This window comes from Vicugna pacos, chromosome 17 (genome assembly GCF_048564905.1).
Source record: "Vicugna pacos chromosome 17, VicPac4, whole genome shotgun sequence".
NCBI lineage: Eukaryota > Metazoa > Chordata > Mammalia > Artiodactyla > Camelidae > Vicugna > Vicugna pacos.
The window spans coordinates 23,691,058-23,710,805 of NC_133003.1; the positions used below are offsets into that span (position 1 = coordinate 23,691,058).

At 42.1% G+C, this 19,748-nt stretch overlaps 1 protein-coding gene across 1 annotated transcript; it reads right to left on the bottom strand.

Annotated features, from left to right (window-relative positions):
• Positions 1-1,534: 1,534 nt before the first annotated feature.
• WDR82 (WD repeat domain 82) lies at positions 1,535-19,603 on the bottom strand. The gene is made up of 9 exons (XM_072941410.1): positions 19,298-19,603; positions 15,176-15,273; positions 12,541-12,607; positions 8,295-8,394; positions 7,678-7,794; positions 6,743-6,898; positions 6,229-6,298; positions 5,431-5,573; positions 1,535-4,394 (listed from the first exon to the last, which is right to left on the bottom strand). Exons 1-9 carry the CDS (start codon positions 19,456-19,458, stop codon positions 4,365-4,367), a joined length of 942 nt encoding a protein of 313 aa, XP_072797511.1. The 5' UTR covers positions 19,459-19,603; the 3' UTR covers positions 1,535-4,364.
• Between the last annotated feature and the right edge of the window lie 145 nt (positions 19,604-19,748).

Consider the following 19,748-nt stretch of genomic DNA (forward strand, 5'->3'; position numbering starts at 1 on the left):
GTTCTTCATCTTCCCCACAAGACTGTTTTTTAATCATCTAGCACTTGCCAAGGCTCAAATGCTTGGGAGGTATTTGTTGAATTATTTGTTGAATTTCATAGCCTCAGCCTTACCTAACTCTTCCCTGATCCACTTCTACTTTAGTCTACAATTGAGATTAATCCTTACCAGACAACTCATAGCCCTAGACTGCAGCCAGAAAGGGACAAGGGCCAGTAGGCCCCAGAACTAATGGTTAAGCTTGTATATTTAATGCACTGGAGAAGCTCTCAGATCTCCCTTCCTGCCCATTAACTCATTTTAGACTCCATTTACTCGTTCTCTAGGGAAGAGATAGGAAAAACTACAAAATTACTCATTTTTCAGTCATATTCCATAGCCCAGCACTTCTGGGCCTACATCTATCCGCAGCTGGGTCCTGACAAACTATGTAGCCTCTCCAGGACTCCTCTAGTTAGGCAGCTGGCAGACAGGTGTGTGCCCAAGCCTGCTGGAGTTTTACTTCCTCTTTCCTCAGCAGTCCCCACCCCCTGCCTCCCCAGCAAAGCGTGGGCAACATCCTGTACCTGCCAACCAATCACCCACGTCAACTACTGAGGCAGCTCGCCTGCCCAGTCTGCTTTCCTTCTGACCCAGCCTGCTCTTGCTCCTCATACAAGGCTGAAGCGCAAGGAGTGAGCAACAGTGGGTCTCTCAATTGCGAGCAAGGCAAACCGACAGGAGTAACTGCTGCAGGGGCAGCCACACTGACTTACGTGTTCATGTCTCTCAGCAGAGCCAAATGCTACAGTTGCCCTCCCATCAGGCCATAAGGGGATCTCTTCCTCCTTGAGCAGTCCTGTGGAGAGTCTGCATGGCCTACCACTCACAAGCTGGGACACTCCCTCTCCTGCCCTCCAGAGCCCTTGGCCAACCTCCAATGACCGTGGGCAAAGTGGCAGGCCCAAGGTGGTGTAGCTCTGAGGATGCTGAGCTACTACGGCATTACCAATTCACCAACCCAAGCAATGGGGTTACTAAGCAACTGGCCCAGGCCTTCTGCCAAAACTGGTGAAGGAGCCTCAAAGAGGCCCCACTATCCTTGTCCCCCAGAAGCCAGTACCTAGCAGGATGAAACCTCATTCCAGCTGGAGGTTGCCAATCTGATCTCAAGGGTTGAGGGGATGAAAGGCAGCCTGAGGTACCTGCCACATGCAGTTGTTGAGGATCTCAAGGTTGGCTCAGGCTGGCCCTTCCCAGTCAGTCATTCATTTCTGGCCCTCTGGCTGCTTGTTAGAGCCTGAGGTTGAGAAGACCCAGGCTGCCATGCACTGAGAGCTGGGTCAGGGGGTTTCTCCAGCCCACAAGTGTTAGTCACCAGGGGCAGTCCCAGGGAGCCCAACAACCCGCCCACACAGCATTACAGTGAGTCCCAATGTGAGCCAGGAGGACTAACAGGAGACAAGCCCCCCTCCCCAACTCTAGGAACCAGGCAGACAATGCTATGAAAACTCAATGGAAGAGGTTGCAGCCATAAAATTCTGTTTAAGACAGATAACATGGAAAAAATGTTTATATGTTAAGTACAAAAGGGACATAAAATTGTATATACAGTAGAGTAACAACTATGTAAACACACCAAGAATCTATGCACAGAAATGTCTAGAGGAACATTTAACACCAAAAGATTAACAGTGGTAACATTTGGGTGGCAAACATTTGGGTGATTCTTTTTAAAATTCTCAGATTTTTCTTAATAAGCATTAATTATGATTGCAACGGGGAGTTTTTTCCTAAAAAAAAATCCCACTGGCTGGTGGTTGAGCAGTGCAGCGTCACTGTCATATATTAATCAGTGGCTTTGGCCCTGACTCTTGAGAGCGTGCTATGCCCCCCACTCCCAGGAGAGCTTAAGCACCTCTGGCTCCCACTGAGTGTCCTTGCAGCCCAGTCCTCCTCAGCCTCTCTGACCCACACTCTTTTTTCCCTTAATTCTACCTTATTCCCACATCATCTTCAATCACGTCCAGCTGCGTCTTTCCCTTTTCTTCCATCTCAGGAGCTAGCTCTGCAGCCACAGGTCCCCATAAATAGAAGCTGTGCAGTATATATTTTCAAAGGACACAGTGCCTCAGCTCTGGCCACAAAGGAACTCAATACATTTTCCTGCTAATAGACAAGTCATGCTTGGTGGCTGCTCTGGTTGCAGATACGTGAATTAGACAGTCTTTCTTGTTAACCCACAGTTCCAGGTACTCTCTCTGAACAGTTATTCCTACCGTGAATTTTCTACCCTGGAAAGCTGGGGTGGACAGTAATAGCTCAAATCAGCTGGTTTCTAAAAGTCCCTCTACTGAGAATGCAGAGCTATACAGTGTGGCACTGCAGAAGCTGCAGACTCCAGTCTATGTTTGGGGAAGATGTATGCCCCTTGCCCTTAAGTTTGAGGAACAAGTCAAAAAGTAAATGCTAAAAAGGCCAAACAAAACGGTAAATGCTAGCAATTCACAGCCTATTCTTGCTGCTGAACAGAGGCAATAATGGCTTTTGCTTCCTCCCCAGTGGCTACTCTTCGGCAAGTCATACATAACCTTGTTGAGCCTGTTTCTGGATCTGCAAGGAATGTGTTACTTGCTTAAATGTTTGAGAACTTAGTGAGATAACATGCCACTTGTCCTGCTCTAAGAAGCCATGCAGGGGAAGAAAAGGCTCTGAGCTAGCCACAGCTCACCTCAGTCCCAATCAGGAACCCTCCCTCCCCCAAGAGAAGGCAAGGAAAAGAAGCAAGGAAGCAGACATTACCAGGTAAACAGGAGTGACCTGTAATTGGCAAAGAAGCCTCAGACAAGCTGAAAATGCTCTGGTTCCAGCATCCTGTCCCCAAATGCTGGGAATCAGACACAAAAGGCATGCAAAAGTGACTGTCACACACAGACAGGCGCAGACAGAGCATCACCAGGCAAAAAGGGGGCTAATACTGCAGAGAATGCCCCAAAGTGTGGCTTGAAGAACACAGGGGAGTCATTCCAAGACCCTCGCTTAGCTGCCATGGGGACAGCAAACACTTGAAAGCTTTGCTTTTGTTCAGTCTCCCAAAGGGAAAAAGGTAATAGGGAAGACTCACTAACACTTGTAGCAAACACTATTAGCAAGGATGCAGTTTTTCTCCCAGGGCGCAGGACTCCATCTCCTTCAGCTGAACTGATACTTTTTAAATATATATATATAGATAGATAGATATGCATACATACATATACGTATATATGTATGCACACACGATATATTTAAATGAAGGTGTACACACACTGTGCTAAAATACAAACAGAAATCCCAAGTCATATATAAAAAGGCTAAATAGAACATATAACACAGGCCTGGAGCCAGCTCTTAGTTGGGAGCTGGGAAAGGGGTGGTATCATTTGGAGACTATGTACACAATTTGTGGTGGGCAGGGAAGGCATCAGTGTAAACAACTCAGACTCACTCCACAATACTGGCCCACAGGAAAGCGCGATGTAGCTCATGTACAAAAATAGATGCCCACCTTACTTTTGTATACAACCAAGCTTGGCAGGCACCCAGAAGGACCGCAGGTTTGTTTTGATGATGGGGGACCACACCAGGCTGCTTCTAAACCTCCCGGCCCTAGGAACTCACTTGCTACCCCTCCTTTCCCTCCCTTTCAGGCTCTTGGCCTTCTTTCCGCCCAACACCCAGAGCCTGTGGCATACCCAAATCACCCACCCCCAAATCACCCACCCTCACACGACTAATTTGCAGGGCTTCCTGGCAAGCAAGGTCCTTCTGTACCTGTCCCTTTCTGACCCTAAGATACATGGAGACTTTTTTTCTGTAAATATTTGGCACCTAAGTAACATGATGGCTGTGGAATAATGCCACAACGACACAGGGAGACCCAGTAACAAGACATGCAGGGTGAGGACAAGGGGCACTGAGCTGCCCTAGCATCTAGCAACCAGAACTGCGGCTTCCCATGCATTTACGGGGGTGGGAGAAGGGATGTGCGAATTGACAACTTTACCGACTCCTCATCAGCAAATACATTCAAAATTGGAGGCATCTTGTGGGCCCCACCATACCCTAATCATGAGTCTGGTCACTCCTCCGGAGGAGCTCAGTGCAGTGACAGCTGGAAAATCCAAGTCCCAATTGAATCTGCCACACCAAGAGTCCTTTTGAAGAAGCTCAGCAAAGCAATTTGTTTTCTTTTGAGCAGATGTACAGCACATCCTTAGGAAGGCCATGTGGAAGGATGTTCTCCAGCCCAGTCAAATGATTCAATCCCACTATTATCGTAGTCCTCTCTTAAGTTTTTTCCTGCTGTCCACCCTCACTGTACAGAAAACAGCTGAGCAGCATGAGGGTCAGTCATCAATGGTGGGCAACCAGAAGGCCTGGATGGAAGGAGAACGTAAGTCAACTTTAAAAAGCCAAGTCTCTCTCTTCACTGCTGAGGGTTTTTCTTAGCCCTTCCCACACTGTCAAGGTTCCCAACCCCAAAGGTGGAGGAGTTATGGCTGGTGGCCCTCCCTCCTGACCAACTGACTGTCTATGGAGTCTATGCAGTCTGTGGAGAAACAATCTCTCATTTACGTGAAAACAAGCTGGTTCTGTTTCCCTCCAATACCGTCTACCTTCCACCACAGTAGTTCAGTGGTAAGGAAAAATAGAAGAATAGGAGGTGGATGTCTGGGTAACCTGGCCTCACTGCTGATCCACCAAGTGACCTCAGACAGGCCCTCTCATTCCTGAGCTGTGAAAAATGAGAGGAACTGGATTGGACTATTTTGCCACATTTTTTTCAGACACCGTTTTCTTAGTTAAAAAAAGAGAGAGACAGAGAGAGATGGAGGCAATGTGTTCCAGGTAGGCTAGTAATGAAATGCCTCATACCTAAATACTCAGGTAGGCTCTTAGGAGATGCCAAAAGGAAACTGGAGGCTAAGACTCACTGATACTTTGTTCTGCTAATGTTGTCTAGGAAGACACAGAGGCCTGGAGGAAATTCTAAGTGGTAAGTTGTAATCCACTATAAGAATTTCTGATGAACTCGGCATAAACTAAGAAGGGAAAACTGAAAGGTTGCAGCCACAAAAGGCTGGTTCAAAGTATTTCAAGAAGCCAAAAAGCTGTGAGGCACATCCCCAGGTAATTTGGGCATAAAACCAGGAACCAGAGCAAAAACTGGCCTAAGATCTCCCGGGAGCTCAGAGGTGATCCCAGATCATGGAAAGAAAAGCAAAAGTGAAAAGACCAGCGCGACCAGAGATCAGATAGAGGTGAAACAGGGAAGTCACCAGCTGAGAAACATGAACTTGGGTGCTTGTAATTGTACCTATTTAGAACACAGCTTGCTGTGCTCACTGAACCACTCACCACCTCAACTGGAAAGGGGCCCCAGGTGGAGGACATCTCCCACTGTTCACATACCATGTTGGAACATGCGCTGGCAAAGGTCATAAACTTGGGGTTGAACTGCAAACAGGTAATGGGGCCTGTGTGTTTGCCATCCAACACAGCTACTTTTATCCCGCTCTCTCCATTCCAGACATGGATCTTGCCATCTTCTGAACCTGAAAAGAATGATCAAGGTGGGGTGGGTATAGTTCAGGGGTAAGGTCCATGCCTAGCATGCACGAGGTCCTAGGTTCAATCCCCAGTACCTCCATTAAAATAAATACATTTAAAAAAAAAAAGAATGATCAAGGAATATAACAACAGCTCAAGGCATAATACAAAGACAAGTGGGAAAGAGACATGGATTAATATTTGGAGAGAGGCCAAGCTTCAGGACCCAGCCCTCAGCAGGTTGAGAGGTAGGAAAGGCAGTGAAGAAAAGACACCTCGGGAATTGATTCTGACCCTAGCTACTTGTTCCTGGGCAAGTCACTTCCCCTCTAACTTCAGTTTTCTCATTTAAAAGGGGGACTGAATACCATCACACTACCAACATCTACACTAAGATGACTGAATCCAAGTTACATCAGGAAGTTAGTAAGATAGTGCTTGTAGAGTTTAACTCTATGTTGGTCCAGGGAAGAACAACACTAATGCCACTTCCCAGTAAAGACAGTTTAAAGACACTATACCCTTGACATAATGGCTCCACAAAAATCTGAGAGTATCTATCAAAAGGAGAATAAATAATATCTTAATTAGTTAAAACTAACAAAAATTATATAATACACAGTACCAGAGTAACCCCCAAAGGTGATAAAGGAAGCTTACCAATCATAATGAACTGGGAGTCTGGAGTAAACGAGGCCTCCAGTGTGACAGCTTTACTGTTGGCATAACCCTAAAAAGAAAAAAAAAAAGCAGAACAGTAATTCTCATTATATTGCTATTAACAAAAAGTAACTGCCTACAAATACTGACCCAGCATACACATCACCTCCCTTTCTGTGAAACCCTCTCTTCATGCATAGTGCCAACAAGGTTCCAAACTCAGCTACCATCCTTTACAATTCACCCTTTATCCCCAGCTCCATAGTTAAGGAGGCAAGAAAATGTTTATGGTCAGGAATTATTTAATATCTCAACACTAAACTTGGGTCACTGAGTGAGAAGTTATGTCTCAGAATCCACAAGAAATAAAATCATATGCAAGAAGAAAATATAAGTTCATGCCTTGATCAGTGAGCCAAGGACAACTGCCAGTCTCCATCAATTTGCTAACACAATTCTCAGCCCAGAAGGTATGAGCATGGGAAAAAACCATGCTCCAAAGCTGTCAGCTCACCCCAAATGTATGCATCACCACTCCCTTGAATGCATCGATGAGACGAATGAAGCTGCCATTGGTGGAAATGAGGATGAGTTTACCATCATTGCTGAACTTAAGTCCTGTCCATTCACAAGTCCGATCGTATTGCATCTTAAAAGTTGCAAACGGACCCTGTAAAAGATAAAACAGCAGCCCAAGGCCCAAGGTACATCAATAATTCCTTCTGCTAGAGCCAAATCTCATTCTCTCCCTTTAGGTTCCTTTTTGACCATGGAAAGCAGAGGATGAAGTACTGCTCTAACACCCTCTATATCTACCACACACTCCTCTATGCTAGAAAAGGCTTTCTGTTGTTGTTGTTTATATAGTTATGGTTTTATTTGTTGTTTTGCTCTATACTGGAAACATAAAAAAGTTTTCTAACATGACTTTCAGTCAAGGGTTGTATAATTTCTCTGTGTTTGTGGTGATATGTACATTGTCTTTTTAGGATCTATCTGTCTCCTCACCACGGAGAAAAGAGAGCTTTTGGTTTTTTTCAGCGAGTGATAATGTTAAGGGTTAGTATGCTGAGGAGGAGCCACTAGGCATACAGGTTATAAATGAGATCCAAATACATAGGCACCTTGTGCTGCTTTCTCAAGTTCACACAAGGAATCTACCATTGAACTCCATCCTCGCAGGGTGCTCAATGAAGGCTAACTAATCTGATGCATGTGTAGGCACCAGTCCTACTAACTGGCACTTATAAACAGCCAATGCCAAACCCATAAGGTTCCCAATGAGATACACCAAACCCCGAAGAAACTTCTGGCTTGAAATTTCTAGCATCTAGAAAGTGGCTGAAATGGCCATAAGTGCCTGAATACTCTAGAAAAGGCTCTTAAATGTCCATCTCACCCTTCAAAACTTCCATAATATCAAGACAGTTCAAAGATTCAAAAATTCACCTTATCAAAAGAGCGAAGATCATAAAGTTTGACCATTTCAGAGTTGACACCTGCAGCAAAAATTAATCCTTCTGGATCAAAAGAACAAACCGGCTTGCCCTGTAGATGCATGAGACCCTAAGAAAAAAGAAATCAAAGTTAATGAACCCTGGATCCTACCACTATATAATTTACTTTTCCCAATGAAACCTAAGAAAAGGACACAAAAAGATACCATCCTACCTACAAAATGGAAAAAGGGAACATAAAACTAACTAAAATAAAGTTTTCTAAAAACAGGTCTCCATACAACTGATTTCAGATCAACCCTAACTATATAATTTTACAGACACTGAATTCAAATAAAAATAAATCCTTGGAGTCTAAAACCTATAGCTCAAAGGCTCCAGGAAAATTATTTTTAAAGCAGTAAGCCACAGATCATAACGAATATGCGCTGGATTAAGATTTAGCTTAACTACCAGCTATCTACCAGGAAAGCAGATTTTCTTCAAAATTTAAAAAGAATCTAGGATCCCAGAATGCAGAACCACTGCTTTCCCTTTCCTTGAAAGGGAAAGTTGATGATAGTGCCTACCATAGAAAACACTTAAAGTGTAACTGTGAGGTAGCATTACCTGGCAGTTAGGAGATCGGAGATCCCAGAGTCGAATGGTTTTATCAAGAGACCCAGAAATGAAAGTGTCATCCACAGGTGACATGGACAAAGCCACCACCCTGCAATGCACCAAGATAAATAGGAGATGAAGTAAAATATTTGCAAAAATTGAATGTGAACTCTAACCCACTTTACCTGCCTACTTATATATATCTGTTCTCCTAAAAATGCCATTTTAAGAAACACACGTAACACAAGCAATCTGGAACAACCAAAGGCAATTAGTATAATGAAAAAAGCAACTTAAAACTACAGCATACAAATGTATGATTCTAATGCAAATCAGATCATAATGAGATACCACTTCATACCCACTAGCAAAGCTATAATCAAAAAGAAAGATTAAGTGTTGGTGAGGATGTGGAGAAATTAGAACCGTCCACTGATAGTAGAAATGTAAAATGGTAAAAGTTTTATATTTCCTCGAAAAGTCAGTGTTACTATATGACCCAAACATTCCACTCCTAGGTATATACCCAAGAAAAATGAAAATATATGTCCATACAGAAACATACACGTATGTTCACAAAAGTATTATTCATAATTGCCAAAAAGGAGAAACAACCCAAATGTCCATCACCTAATGAATGGATAGACAAAATGTGTTATCACCAAATCGGAATATTATTTGACAATAAAAAGAAATGAAGTATTGATTCACATTACAATATGTATGAAGTGAAAAGTCAGATACAAAAGACCACAAATGGTCTGATTCCATTTATGCAAAATATCCAGAACAGGCAAAGCTACAGAGACAGCAAGTAGATTAGTGGTTGCCAGGGACTGGGAAGAGGGGAAGTGGGGAGTGTTAATGGGTACAGGGTTTGATGAAAATGTTCTGGAATTAGACAGTGGTTCTCCCTCTCTCTTTACTTTGGGTTGGGGAAGGTAATTAGGTTTACTTACTTATTTTTATTACTTTTTTAGAGGAGGTACTGGGGATTAAATCCAGGCCCTTGTGTATGTTAAGCATGCACTCTACCACTTGAGCTATACCTTCCCCCAGCAATTGTATTTCTGATATGGATCCCTTTTATGGTTATACCATTAAGAGTCACTCACTGAAAAACATTTCTTCCCAAGGGCTAATCTTGAGCTTTCTTGTACCCTCTGCTCATGTTCTTGCTCTGCTATGTCCTGCAATGAAGATACCCGCCATCTCCCCAGCATTTTGGTCCCAGCTGAATCCAACTGAATCCAGAAACTGAAAGAAAACTGTGGAGGATGGCATGTGACTCCACTTTACCTGCTTCTTAGAGTAAGCCCTGGCCCTGACCAGGGGGGACCTGTACAGTGCCTATGGCTCTACACAATCACCTATAACGGAAGCCCTTGTGAAAATGAACACTCAGATGGTTCTTCCTTCTGGGAATTGTGGAATAGTAGTTCCACCTTCTGCTTGGTTGCCAAAACACTTCATAGATACAGGAGTAGTGTCATAGGCAACAATTATAGAGGAAATGTTGGTGATGTACTGTTTAATTTTGATGAAGAAAAGTTTGAAGTCAAAAAGGTGATCAAATGGCACAGGTCATTTGTGAATGGATTTTTTTTTAATGTAGAAACAGAGAAAGTTCAAGTTTTAGATGACACTGAAAGGGGTTCAAGAGGTTTTGGCTCTACTAGAGAGAATTAAAATTTATGCCATGAATAGAAAATGAGAAAATGTACTTTTCTCCTTAAAAATAAAATTTTTGACCAAAAAAAAAAATTCTTCCATTATAAGTAAACTAACATTTGCACTAGCTCCTCAACTTAAAAATTTAAAAGATAATATAAGACAAAATTTCCTGGGAATGCTGAGGTGGTAATAAAATAGTGTGAGCAGAATGCACATGAGCATGTTAATTTTTACACCACAGCATTCAGGTCAAAAGCTTAGAGGAAGTCTATCTTGCACAAGGCTCTCTGATGAGAGGTACAGAAAATACAAGGAAGAGCAAGACTTCGACTCCAAGGAAGCTTAACTGTTTAGTCCAGACAACTCCAGAGAGGGTCAGAGAAGGCTTTCCAAAAGCAGCAGCACCTGTGGTAAATAGGATTTCAATGTAAGATGCCTTTCCAGAAGTGCCAGATAGGAAGGCATGAGGTTGATGTTCAGGAAGCAGCCCAGAGTTCACCTCAAGTGGAGTGGTGGGAGGTAACACTGGGAAAATGGCTCAGAGACAGAGGGAGGAGAATCTGACTCCAAGGGGAAGGAGCAGGCAGGTGCATAGAACCATTAAGACTTCTTGAGGAAGGCTATGAAGTGGTCAGAACTGTAAAATAGGGTGTGGAAGCAGGATAGGGAGGGATGGTGAGATTAAGATTTGACAACAATCTACCTGACAGGACATGAGCTAGGACAGAAACAAAGGAGGACAGTGACACATGAGGTTAAACCCTAGGTAGAATCAATAGGATTTAACAACTCACTAGATGTGAAGGCAGGGGAAAAGACAAGAACAGACAACAAAGGCTTTGAGTTGAGAGAATTGGAAGGGGCATAGATGAAGAAATACAAGGCAGACAGAGAAGCTGGCCCAAGTAACATAACAGTGATAGGTGGAGTGTCGGATATGTCAGGTGGGGGCATGGAAGAGACATCTGCACAGATGTGTATAAAACCTGCAGATGAAAGCTGAGTCTGGAAATCATGGGCTGAAAATACTGATTTGGGAAGCCATCTGAGCAGAGGTGAATGAAATCAGTGATGGAGATACTTGAAAAAAATACCAAGAAGAAACAAAAGCTACGGTAGAACCTGGTTTATTTTATTTTAGAGTCACAAAAGAAAAAAGACAGGCCAAGAATAGCAAGAGCAGAACCAAGATGGAAAGTCAGCTGCCAAAGGGGAAAAAAAAGTTTTACTGAGAAGCTGAGCACCAAAAGAAAAGCCATAGGCAGTGGATTTTACCTGGAGGCAGCAGGGAAAGGGGAGTAAAGGGCTTAGACCATAAATGACTGAGTTAAACCGTGAATGAGTATGAGGAACTGAAGATGGGGATATGCAGATTATTCTTGTTTGATGGTAAAAAGAAGTGGGTGGATATGCTCAAGAAATAAATTTAAGATAAGAAAGACTGAGTAAGTCTGTAGGCAGCAAAGTCCAGTAAGAAGACGGAATCAAGTAAAAAGAGGGAGGTTGGTTTTCTCAAGGAAGAAAAGGCTACTTCTTTCTCAAGGAAGGGATTCTAAGGAAGAGAGGAATTTAGGTAGAAGAGACAGTTGAGAAGAATTCATTTTGGATGGCCTTCATTTTCTCAAAAAAGGAGGGACAAAGTCATCTACCAAGATCAGGAAGTCAAGAGATTGGGCAACTAGGACAATTGGAAAGATTTCAAACAACTGCAATCAACTCTTAATTACATACAGTATATCTGTGAACATCACTTTTAACTATAAACAAGCAAAAACATCTGTCCCAAGCCATTTTTCCTCTGGAACTGCACAGAAACCAACAGCTGCCACATCTTATCTTCAGCAACATAGAAATGCCCTGCCTAATCAGAAGTGCAGCTGAAAACGGTGCTTTCAGCCCACCTCCTGTCAAGGATCTGAATCACTCCAAGCCGTACTGGGTTACCGTACATTTGCAAAGGAAAGCACCAGTGATTAAAATATCATCCAAGAGAAAATGAGTTTAACATTCAACTCAAACTTAAAAAATTGGAGAAAAAATACCAGGAGAATTTTAAGAGACAGAGAAGCAACCTGTCTTACAAAATAGAATGAGGAAACAAGCTTCTTGACTTTCAAAAGTTACACAGGACAAATTTTATTTACTAATTTTTTTTCATGCTCATTAAGATCTTCATGGGAACATGTTTACGTAGAGCAGGGGCCTGCTGAAATGGGGGCCACCTATACTGGAAGGCCTCATACATTAAGTCCATTAAAGAATGTCTGATATCCAGGATTCCTAAATGCAAAATGTAATTTTTACTACATAGATTTCCACTGATTATCTTTAATCCTCATTTTTCCTAATAATATTTTAACTGAGATTTTGGTTTATCGATGAAGTCCTAACCTGGCCTCCACAACCTCAATTAATCAAGAGTTGAATGTTTAAGGAGGGTTAACGAGAGAAGATTAAGAGGTATGTCAAACAGTGGCGAGAAACTAACTTCAGTTCACTAATAAAACCTCTCCACCTATTCATTCTCTGGATAACCTCAGGTATAAAAGAACTATCTGCTTCTATAACACTTCATTCTTACCTTTTGCTATGTCCAGGAAAGTATCTGATGTATTTGTTGTCATGCAAGGACAGGTAACGAATAGTATCTGTAAGAAGACAAAGTATAATGATATCCTACTATTTTTAAAGGAATTTAATTTGCATTTTCATCTCGAAAAGACAAAGTCAAAGAATTCATAATTTTCCACAACCCAAGTAAGGTATGAATAAATAACGGTGAATAACTCCTCTCCACAGCACTAGAGATTTCATGTAATTCAAAAGCAGAGTTCTTAAGACAGCATATAGAGCAATGTTTAAAATCTTTGTTGCTACCAATCTTTGGCTTCTGCAGTTACAATAAAACCTGTCTTGCAAATATGCCCTGCCCTACCACTCGCCCTGCAAAAAAACTCCAAATAGTTTTAGTGCCCACAGAATGGCAAGCCTTAAAGAAAAACATACAGCTGCTGAGGAAACAGGCTCAAAGAATGAAGCAGCCATGCTAAGCTGAGCATCAAGCTTGACTCTGGCATAATATTTTTGGCCAGGGTTTTCCAACAGCATGTCAACACTCACCTCATCTGAATGTAAACTGGATATACAATTTACATTAAAACTAAACAAAATGGAAAGAGAAGTAATGTTCTACTACTTCTTTTCTAATTAACCAACTATCCACTGGTCCCTTATGTAGAGAAGTTAAAATAGTAATAATAAAGTGGCCAAAAGAAGAAGTGAGGAAATTGGGGTTAAAAAGATTTTAAGACATTTAAAAAGCAAAATCATGAACTATACCAAGTCATAGCAGTAAGATTTTGACAACATCAAGGAAAAAAAATAATCACAGAGATTTGTGCTTGGGGCAAATAAGACAAACACTCTTAAAACCAAATGATTCCTTCTGAAAAAGTAAAACAAAAAAATGATGGTGGTGGAAAGGGAATGAAGTGCCATAGAGAACAGAACTGGAAAGTATTATGCCCCTGAGAAGACTAGGAACAAGGAACAGTTGTTGAGAAAGGGGTAACAGGAAATGGTGCCAAAATACAGAAGAAAAAAAAAAGGTAGAGAAAACATTCTGGAGGCAAATAGAACACAAGAACAAAGAGGCCAAAAGCACCAGGTCATTCCAGTGGTTAACAAAGGTACTAGTAACAGGGCATTTAACCTGAGAGAGGGAAAACGGCACTCTGGTTTTTTAACAACTGAACATGGTTTTCCTTGATAACATCTTCAAAGTTCTCAAATGACAATGACAAAGCCTTCCTGGTTGTTCTATTGCTGGGAACTACTTACCTGCCCTATGCAGAAAAAGATTTCCCATTACCTGGTTTCCCAGAGATGAGCAGGGTGTCGCCATCCTCTCCGCCCTACTTGGTAGCTGGTGCGCTGTTCCTGGCAAGGCAGTGGCCTGTACAGTTATCTCCTGTACCGGGTGGTATCATAGACCCTCAAACTGTACAAACTACTACCTCAGCCTGGAATCAGGCAAAAGGATACGGAGCGTTGGAGGAACTCTTCAGGATGCACTCAGGACAGGAAAGGCAACATCCTCACAGCAGAGGCCTGGCAGCAAAGCTGCAAGTGCCACACATTTGCCTCATCTTGCACCATATTTGGAGAATCCCCATTTAATCACCCAGAAAAACACTCCAACAGAAGAAATATACCAGTCATTCAGATGATCACAGAGATATGTTTCAAGATCCTAATGTTTTATATTCTTGTCCAAAAGCATCAATTGCACTGCGTACTTAGAAAACCACTTCTGAAATAGAGGCATGAAAAGTAGAATGATATACTTACTAAAAATCAAGTATAGGCACAAAAGTCTCATAAGGAAAGAAAAAAAAAGACTTCTACCCATCTGCTCTGAGATAGGCATAGCCAAAATAGTAGTCGAAGTAATCTTTGCTGAATGATATTAGAAAAATCTCACTGCAAAAAGTGAAAAAAAAAAAAAAAACCCAATAAATCAATAAAAAAAGAAAAAAGAGAGTCCCAACATGAAAGTGTTATAGCTCAATTACCACTGGCAACTGAGGATGACTTATCCCAGGGGAATGCAGGTAAAAAGAGATCCTTCAATAGAGAAAGAAATTCACAAGTTTAATTTCTAAAAATACTCTTTACTCTTCAAAGACATTACCTTTATTTAAAAGGAAAAAGGGATAAAATTCAGATAAAAAAAAAGTCTCTAAAATCCAAGATAACTGAGGTCAGTATACTGTCCTTTGTGACACAGACCATAAATGGCTGGGCACACACCAAAAACTTTTCTAAGGTCCCGTAAACTGAAGCATTTTGTGAAACTTTTCTCAAATCTATATATTTTGAATGGGAAGGTAGGATTGTTTACCCACTTGCTGTGTGTCAAGTGTCCTTTCACTTCTTCTAAAGTTCTTTCAAGTTTCCAAAAGTACAAACTGTAAATACAACTGGTTGCTCCCTATTTCCACTCTCCACTCTAAACTGGAGACCTTTCATACTCAGTTTCAAGTCCTTCAAAAGTACTAATCCCTTGCTTCCAGTATCTCATAAGTCATAACAATGTTAGTATAGTTAACAACATACAAAAATTTAAAGTAACTATATAACCAAAGCAGAATTAATCAAAGATTCTATGAACTATTGAACCATAACCAAACTTCCTAAAAAGAAGGCTTGCTTACCGTCTATTTTGTTAGAGCTGTAAACGACTGTGTTTGCTGCATGAGTGTATCTGATGAGGTCCACGCCATATTTCTTACTGTACAGGGTTCTCTTTGGTCTAACAAGGAAATGGACAGAGAAAGAAAACCATCAAAATTCTCCATCACCAAAATCTAGGATCTTCACATAAAGAGAAGCACTTGAATGACATGGGAAGGGTGAAGATCTGCAGTAAGTTCTAATACTGGAAACAAACAGAATTTCTTCCAAAAGGGAGGAAACAAACAGAATCAATTAAGTGCAATAGCCTTTTACCTCCGTATATCGAATGCCAAAGTTAGGAAGTGGAAGTCAATCTGAGGGCTCAATTCAGTCTTTATTACAATGTTCAAAAGTAAGCTTTGAGAAAAGGTACACCTATTTAGTAGGAAAGACACCCAAAACAACACAAATCATAATTTACAAGAAAAAGGAAAATAGGAATATGTCAGATCAATGAAGCCAGAACTTTTCTTAAGCCATTCACTTAGAAAGAAGCTCTTTCTTCAATAAATGATTTAAAAAAAAAAGAAATGATTTATCAAAACTGAAACCAGATGCAGAACTGTTTGCCTTTCCTCACATAAACTATTATTTCCATCCCCTCTGTCTTATAGGTCCAAAGCACTTACTGAGCCTTTTAGAAGGCAAATCTAACCCTCCCTAGCAAAATCAATCATTAGTTATTTTCTTTTTACTTCAATGTAAAATCACATATTTCTAAGCTAGAGATCAGCAGTCCATTTGTTGAAGCTCTTTAAATGTTTCTTCTATAGGACTTCTGAAGAAAACTGATCTCAGCAAAATATTTAACCAAAACCTTCATAATACCTACATTTAGGTGTAGGAGGATTTCATAAATCCTATACCAATGATTACCAAGAATTTATGAAAAAGAAGTTCACCTTCTCAATGTAAAATCCTCTTGGAACCTAAACAATCAGGTGACTCACGCAGCTTCAAAAAGTCAATCATTTGCACTTTCAATTTTCGTTAATGTCAGTGACGTCAAAGGTTTCCCTAAACTAAACTTGTTTACAAACAAGACTTCTCACTCCAAATGCACTTACTTTTTTTCCATATTCTCACCTTTACTGAAAGATTGGGTAAATAAAAAAATCAGCTCAAAGACTACCTTGTCGAGTTCACTATCCTGGGCTCTGCCATGTGGTAACCAGTGAGTGAGTGAGTGAGCGTGCAAGTGAGCATGTACACATGTGCTTGCTCTCAAAAAAATAAAAAATAAAGAGTTGACTTTGCTTCTCTAGTAGAAAGAAGAGAAGCTTACTCATCCTAGTATTTCAGTCTGTCTACAATAGTGAAGAACAGAGCCTGGAGAATCAATTTTAAAGGGTATAATCTATGGAAAAATTCCAGTTCCACTTATATATGGCCTATCTGTCTCAAATTTATCAATAATATGAACCTGAAGTTTTGTTCTTAATAACAAAAATCTTTTACCACATATTATCTCCTAGTTTGAAAGCAAGATCCTAATGCATCCATTTCAGAGGATCTTAAAAAGCCCAAGCTTTTTTTTTTAACAAATATTGTGGTAAGCTTCTCTGCACAAACTATGATTCTGGTGATCAGGTACAAATAAACAATATTAAAGTCTTCTATTTGAATAATCTGCATCACCTACCACAGTAATACCCTTCATATGTATTCTTTCAAATTGAAAAATCACACAGTGGATAAACTCCATTATAAAGAAAGTTTAAATGAACAGTAAACATGGAAAATACTAAGCACGAAGAATCTTGTTTTAGCCATTTCAAACTCCCAAATTCTAACATTAGTACCAACTAACAAAGATACTATGCCTTTCAAGGAAACATTACTTTTCTTCCAAAGTTAGTGACCTACACAAGTGGCAATTTTTTCCTTCACGTTACCACTTAGGATCAAGGACTCCTAAAGGCCAGAGAAGTGATCTGACCAATGTCACGTACCTGGTCACAAGGCCAAACTAGAACCCAGGTTTCCTAACTATCAGGCCACTCTCTTACCAAAGATCACAATGAAACAAGGTCACCATTAATCGATAAAAGAAAATAATGCTAAATTCCCTAATTTGGATAACTATGCTCTGGTTATGTAAGAAAATGCCCTTGTGCTTAGGAAATCCATGTTGAAGTGTTTAGGGATAAAGGGGCTGGATACCTCCAGTTTACTCTCTAGTGGTTCAGGGGGAAAGAAAAAAAGCATACATATAAACACTTAGGTAGAGAATGATAAAGCAAAAGGGGCAAAATGTTACCAATTATTGGAACAGTGCTGTAACTTTCCTTTAAGTTTGTAATTATGTAAAAGTGTTACACGAATGAACTCCACTATGTCATAACATTAACATTTTACTTTTAACAAAGACTTCAAGTCAGTTATTCCTATCAACAAGTGTAAATTATGCCACATTTGGAGACAAAGTGTGAAGAAATGCTATTACAACCGTCACTTCCTCTTAACAAGGATATACATCGCCATTCTCAGGTTCCAGGGAGAGGTTCTAATCTGTGCACAGCACTAAACATTTCAAGAAAGTCAGCTTCAAATTACTTCTACTTCCAGAACCTCTATCCCCACCTCAACTTTATACGTTACTCTCTCCTCCAAGCTAATGGAAGTGGCCATACCTGGAAATGAATAATACTGACTCCACTCACTCAGCATTGGTCCAGCTAACAATTCTCGTGCCCCATGACCACCACTATAGACCACTCTTTCCACATACTGCAGGCAGAGCCAGACCCAGTTACATAATACCTTCTTGCAGCCCCAGCGGGAAAAAACTGGGGAGAACATTATAGCTCAGACCAATACAGCATTACTTTAGATAACCAAATTCACAGAGACAAGTTCCAAAAGAAAGTTTATAAATGACATCAGTTTAAACAAAACAGGCAAAAGGAACAGATGGAGAAAATAGAGAAAAACTCAAGGATTCAAAAAATAAGATGGAGAACAAAGTAACAAGATGAAGTCTGACAAAATCAGTAGCCTGCTTTAAGCCAAACATCCACAACCCTGGCTTGGGCAAAGTGGCTGAGGGAAAACAAAACTTAGCATAAATCAGTTTCTGCTCCACAGGAGCTCACAATTTAGCAAGGACTCGGAGAAAGCAAGTCTATAGGGATGAGGCGAAGCTGACAGGTCCCAGGGAAAAAGGCAAAATGCTGTGCTTTAAAGATTTTGAAGAGATACAAGTGTAGTGAGTTTCCAGAGTACTTTTGGGGCAAGCTAGAAATGTCATGATCAGACTCGGAATTTTGATAAATCCAAATGGACCATAAAATGTAACTTTAAAAAAAAAAGTATAAACGGAAACATGAAATTGTTAGACGAAGTTTTCTTTGTTCTACGGGGAGGTTCACATTCAGATCGGAATGGGACGGCCAAATTCGTTTGTGTCTGGCAAAAAGGAAAAGTTTCGGATGTTGTTAAAAAGTTAACTATAAACGTGGGCATCTGGGCTGGGGGAGTAAGAGAATGATTTGGAACAGAAAAGAAAGGACAGAGGGGCCCAAAGAGGCACAGCAAATAAATCCTGACAGCTACCAACTGCAACCCACGCGGCCTTCCGGCGCGGGAAGCTGAGGGGCAGGGGATGGGCGGTGTGCCAGGGCTGAATCGAGGTCACCGAGGAGAGGGCAGAGAGAGCGAGCGAGCGGCCGCTGCTGAATGAAGCAGCAGAGCAGCCTCTACGGTTCTGTGGGGGGCCAGAGCCGACCGCCACCTTTGACGGGAGTCCGAGGAGCGGAAAAGCTACCAGCCGGGGCCGCGGTGGGCGGACCCGACGTTTAAAGGTCAAGGTCAAGGTGGGGTTTGGCCAGCGATGCAAAAATGCTTTCTGAGGAGGCCGAAGGCAAACCAAAATAATAATAATAATTATTATTATTATTATCATCATCATTATTATCATTATCATTATTTTAAAAAGAAAAGCTCTCCCGGACGTCTTCGGAATAGACGGGGTCCTGGCAGGAGAGAGTGCAAAACAGGCTGGGGGCCGGGCCGGGGCGGAGGGCGGGCCCCGGGACTAGAGCTGGGCCACGACAGGGAGAGCGGGAGGGACCCGGGCCCAAGGCCACCGCCGCACTCACTTCCCCTCCTGGCAGTCATAGAGCACGATGGAGTCGTCGTCGCTGCTCGAGATGACCGTCTCGCCGTTGGGGCTGAAGTCGAAGCAGTTAATCTTGTCCGAGTTCTCGCGGAACACCTTGGCGACGCGGAAGCTCCGCAGCACGCTGTCGGTCAGCTTCATGGCGGCGGCTGCTGGAGGCGGCGGCGGCGGCGCAGGGCCGGGGCGGGGCCCGGCGGGCGGGCGGGCTGCCGAGAAGCCGACCGGGGCGGGGCGGGCGCCGCGCCGGCGGCCAGCGGGAGAGTGGTCGACAGTCGGGCCGCCTCCCCCTCTCCCTCCTCCTGCTCGTGCAACACTCTTCTGCCCGAACTGTGGGGCCTCGCCGACCGGTCCTCCTCACGGTCGCCTCAGGGCCAACCGCCGCGGCACCGGCTCATTGTGTCCGCCATCTTGAGGCGACAGGCAGAAGCCGA

What these genes read in the sequence shown, in the direction of transcription:
- WDR82 (XM_072941410.1), bottom strand. Translation starts at nt 19,458, where the DNA reads ATGAAGCTGACCGACAGCGTGCTGCGGAGCTTCCGCGTCGCCAAGGTG. An exon ending in TTTCCTGGACATAGCAAAAG is followed by an intron (nt 8,395 to 12,540) that starts GTAAGAATGAAG and finishes GGTGCATTGCAG; the next exon opens with GGTGGTGGCTTTGTCCATGT. An exon ending in CTCCCAGTTCATTATGATTG is followed by an intron (nt 5,574 to 6,228) that starts GTAAGCTTCCTT and finishes CATTCTTTTCAG; the next exon opens with GTTCAGAAGATGGCAAGATC.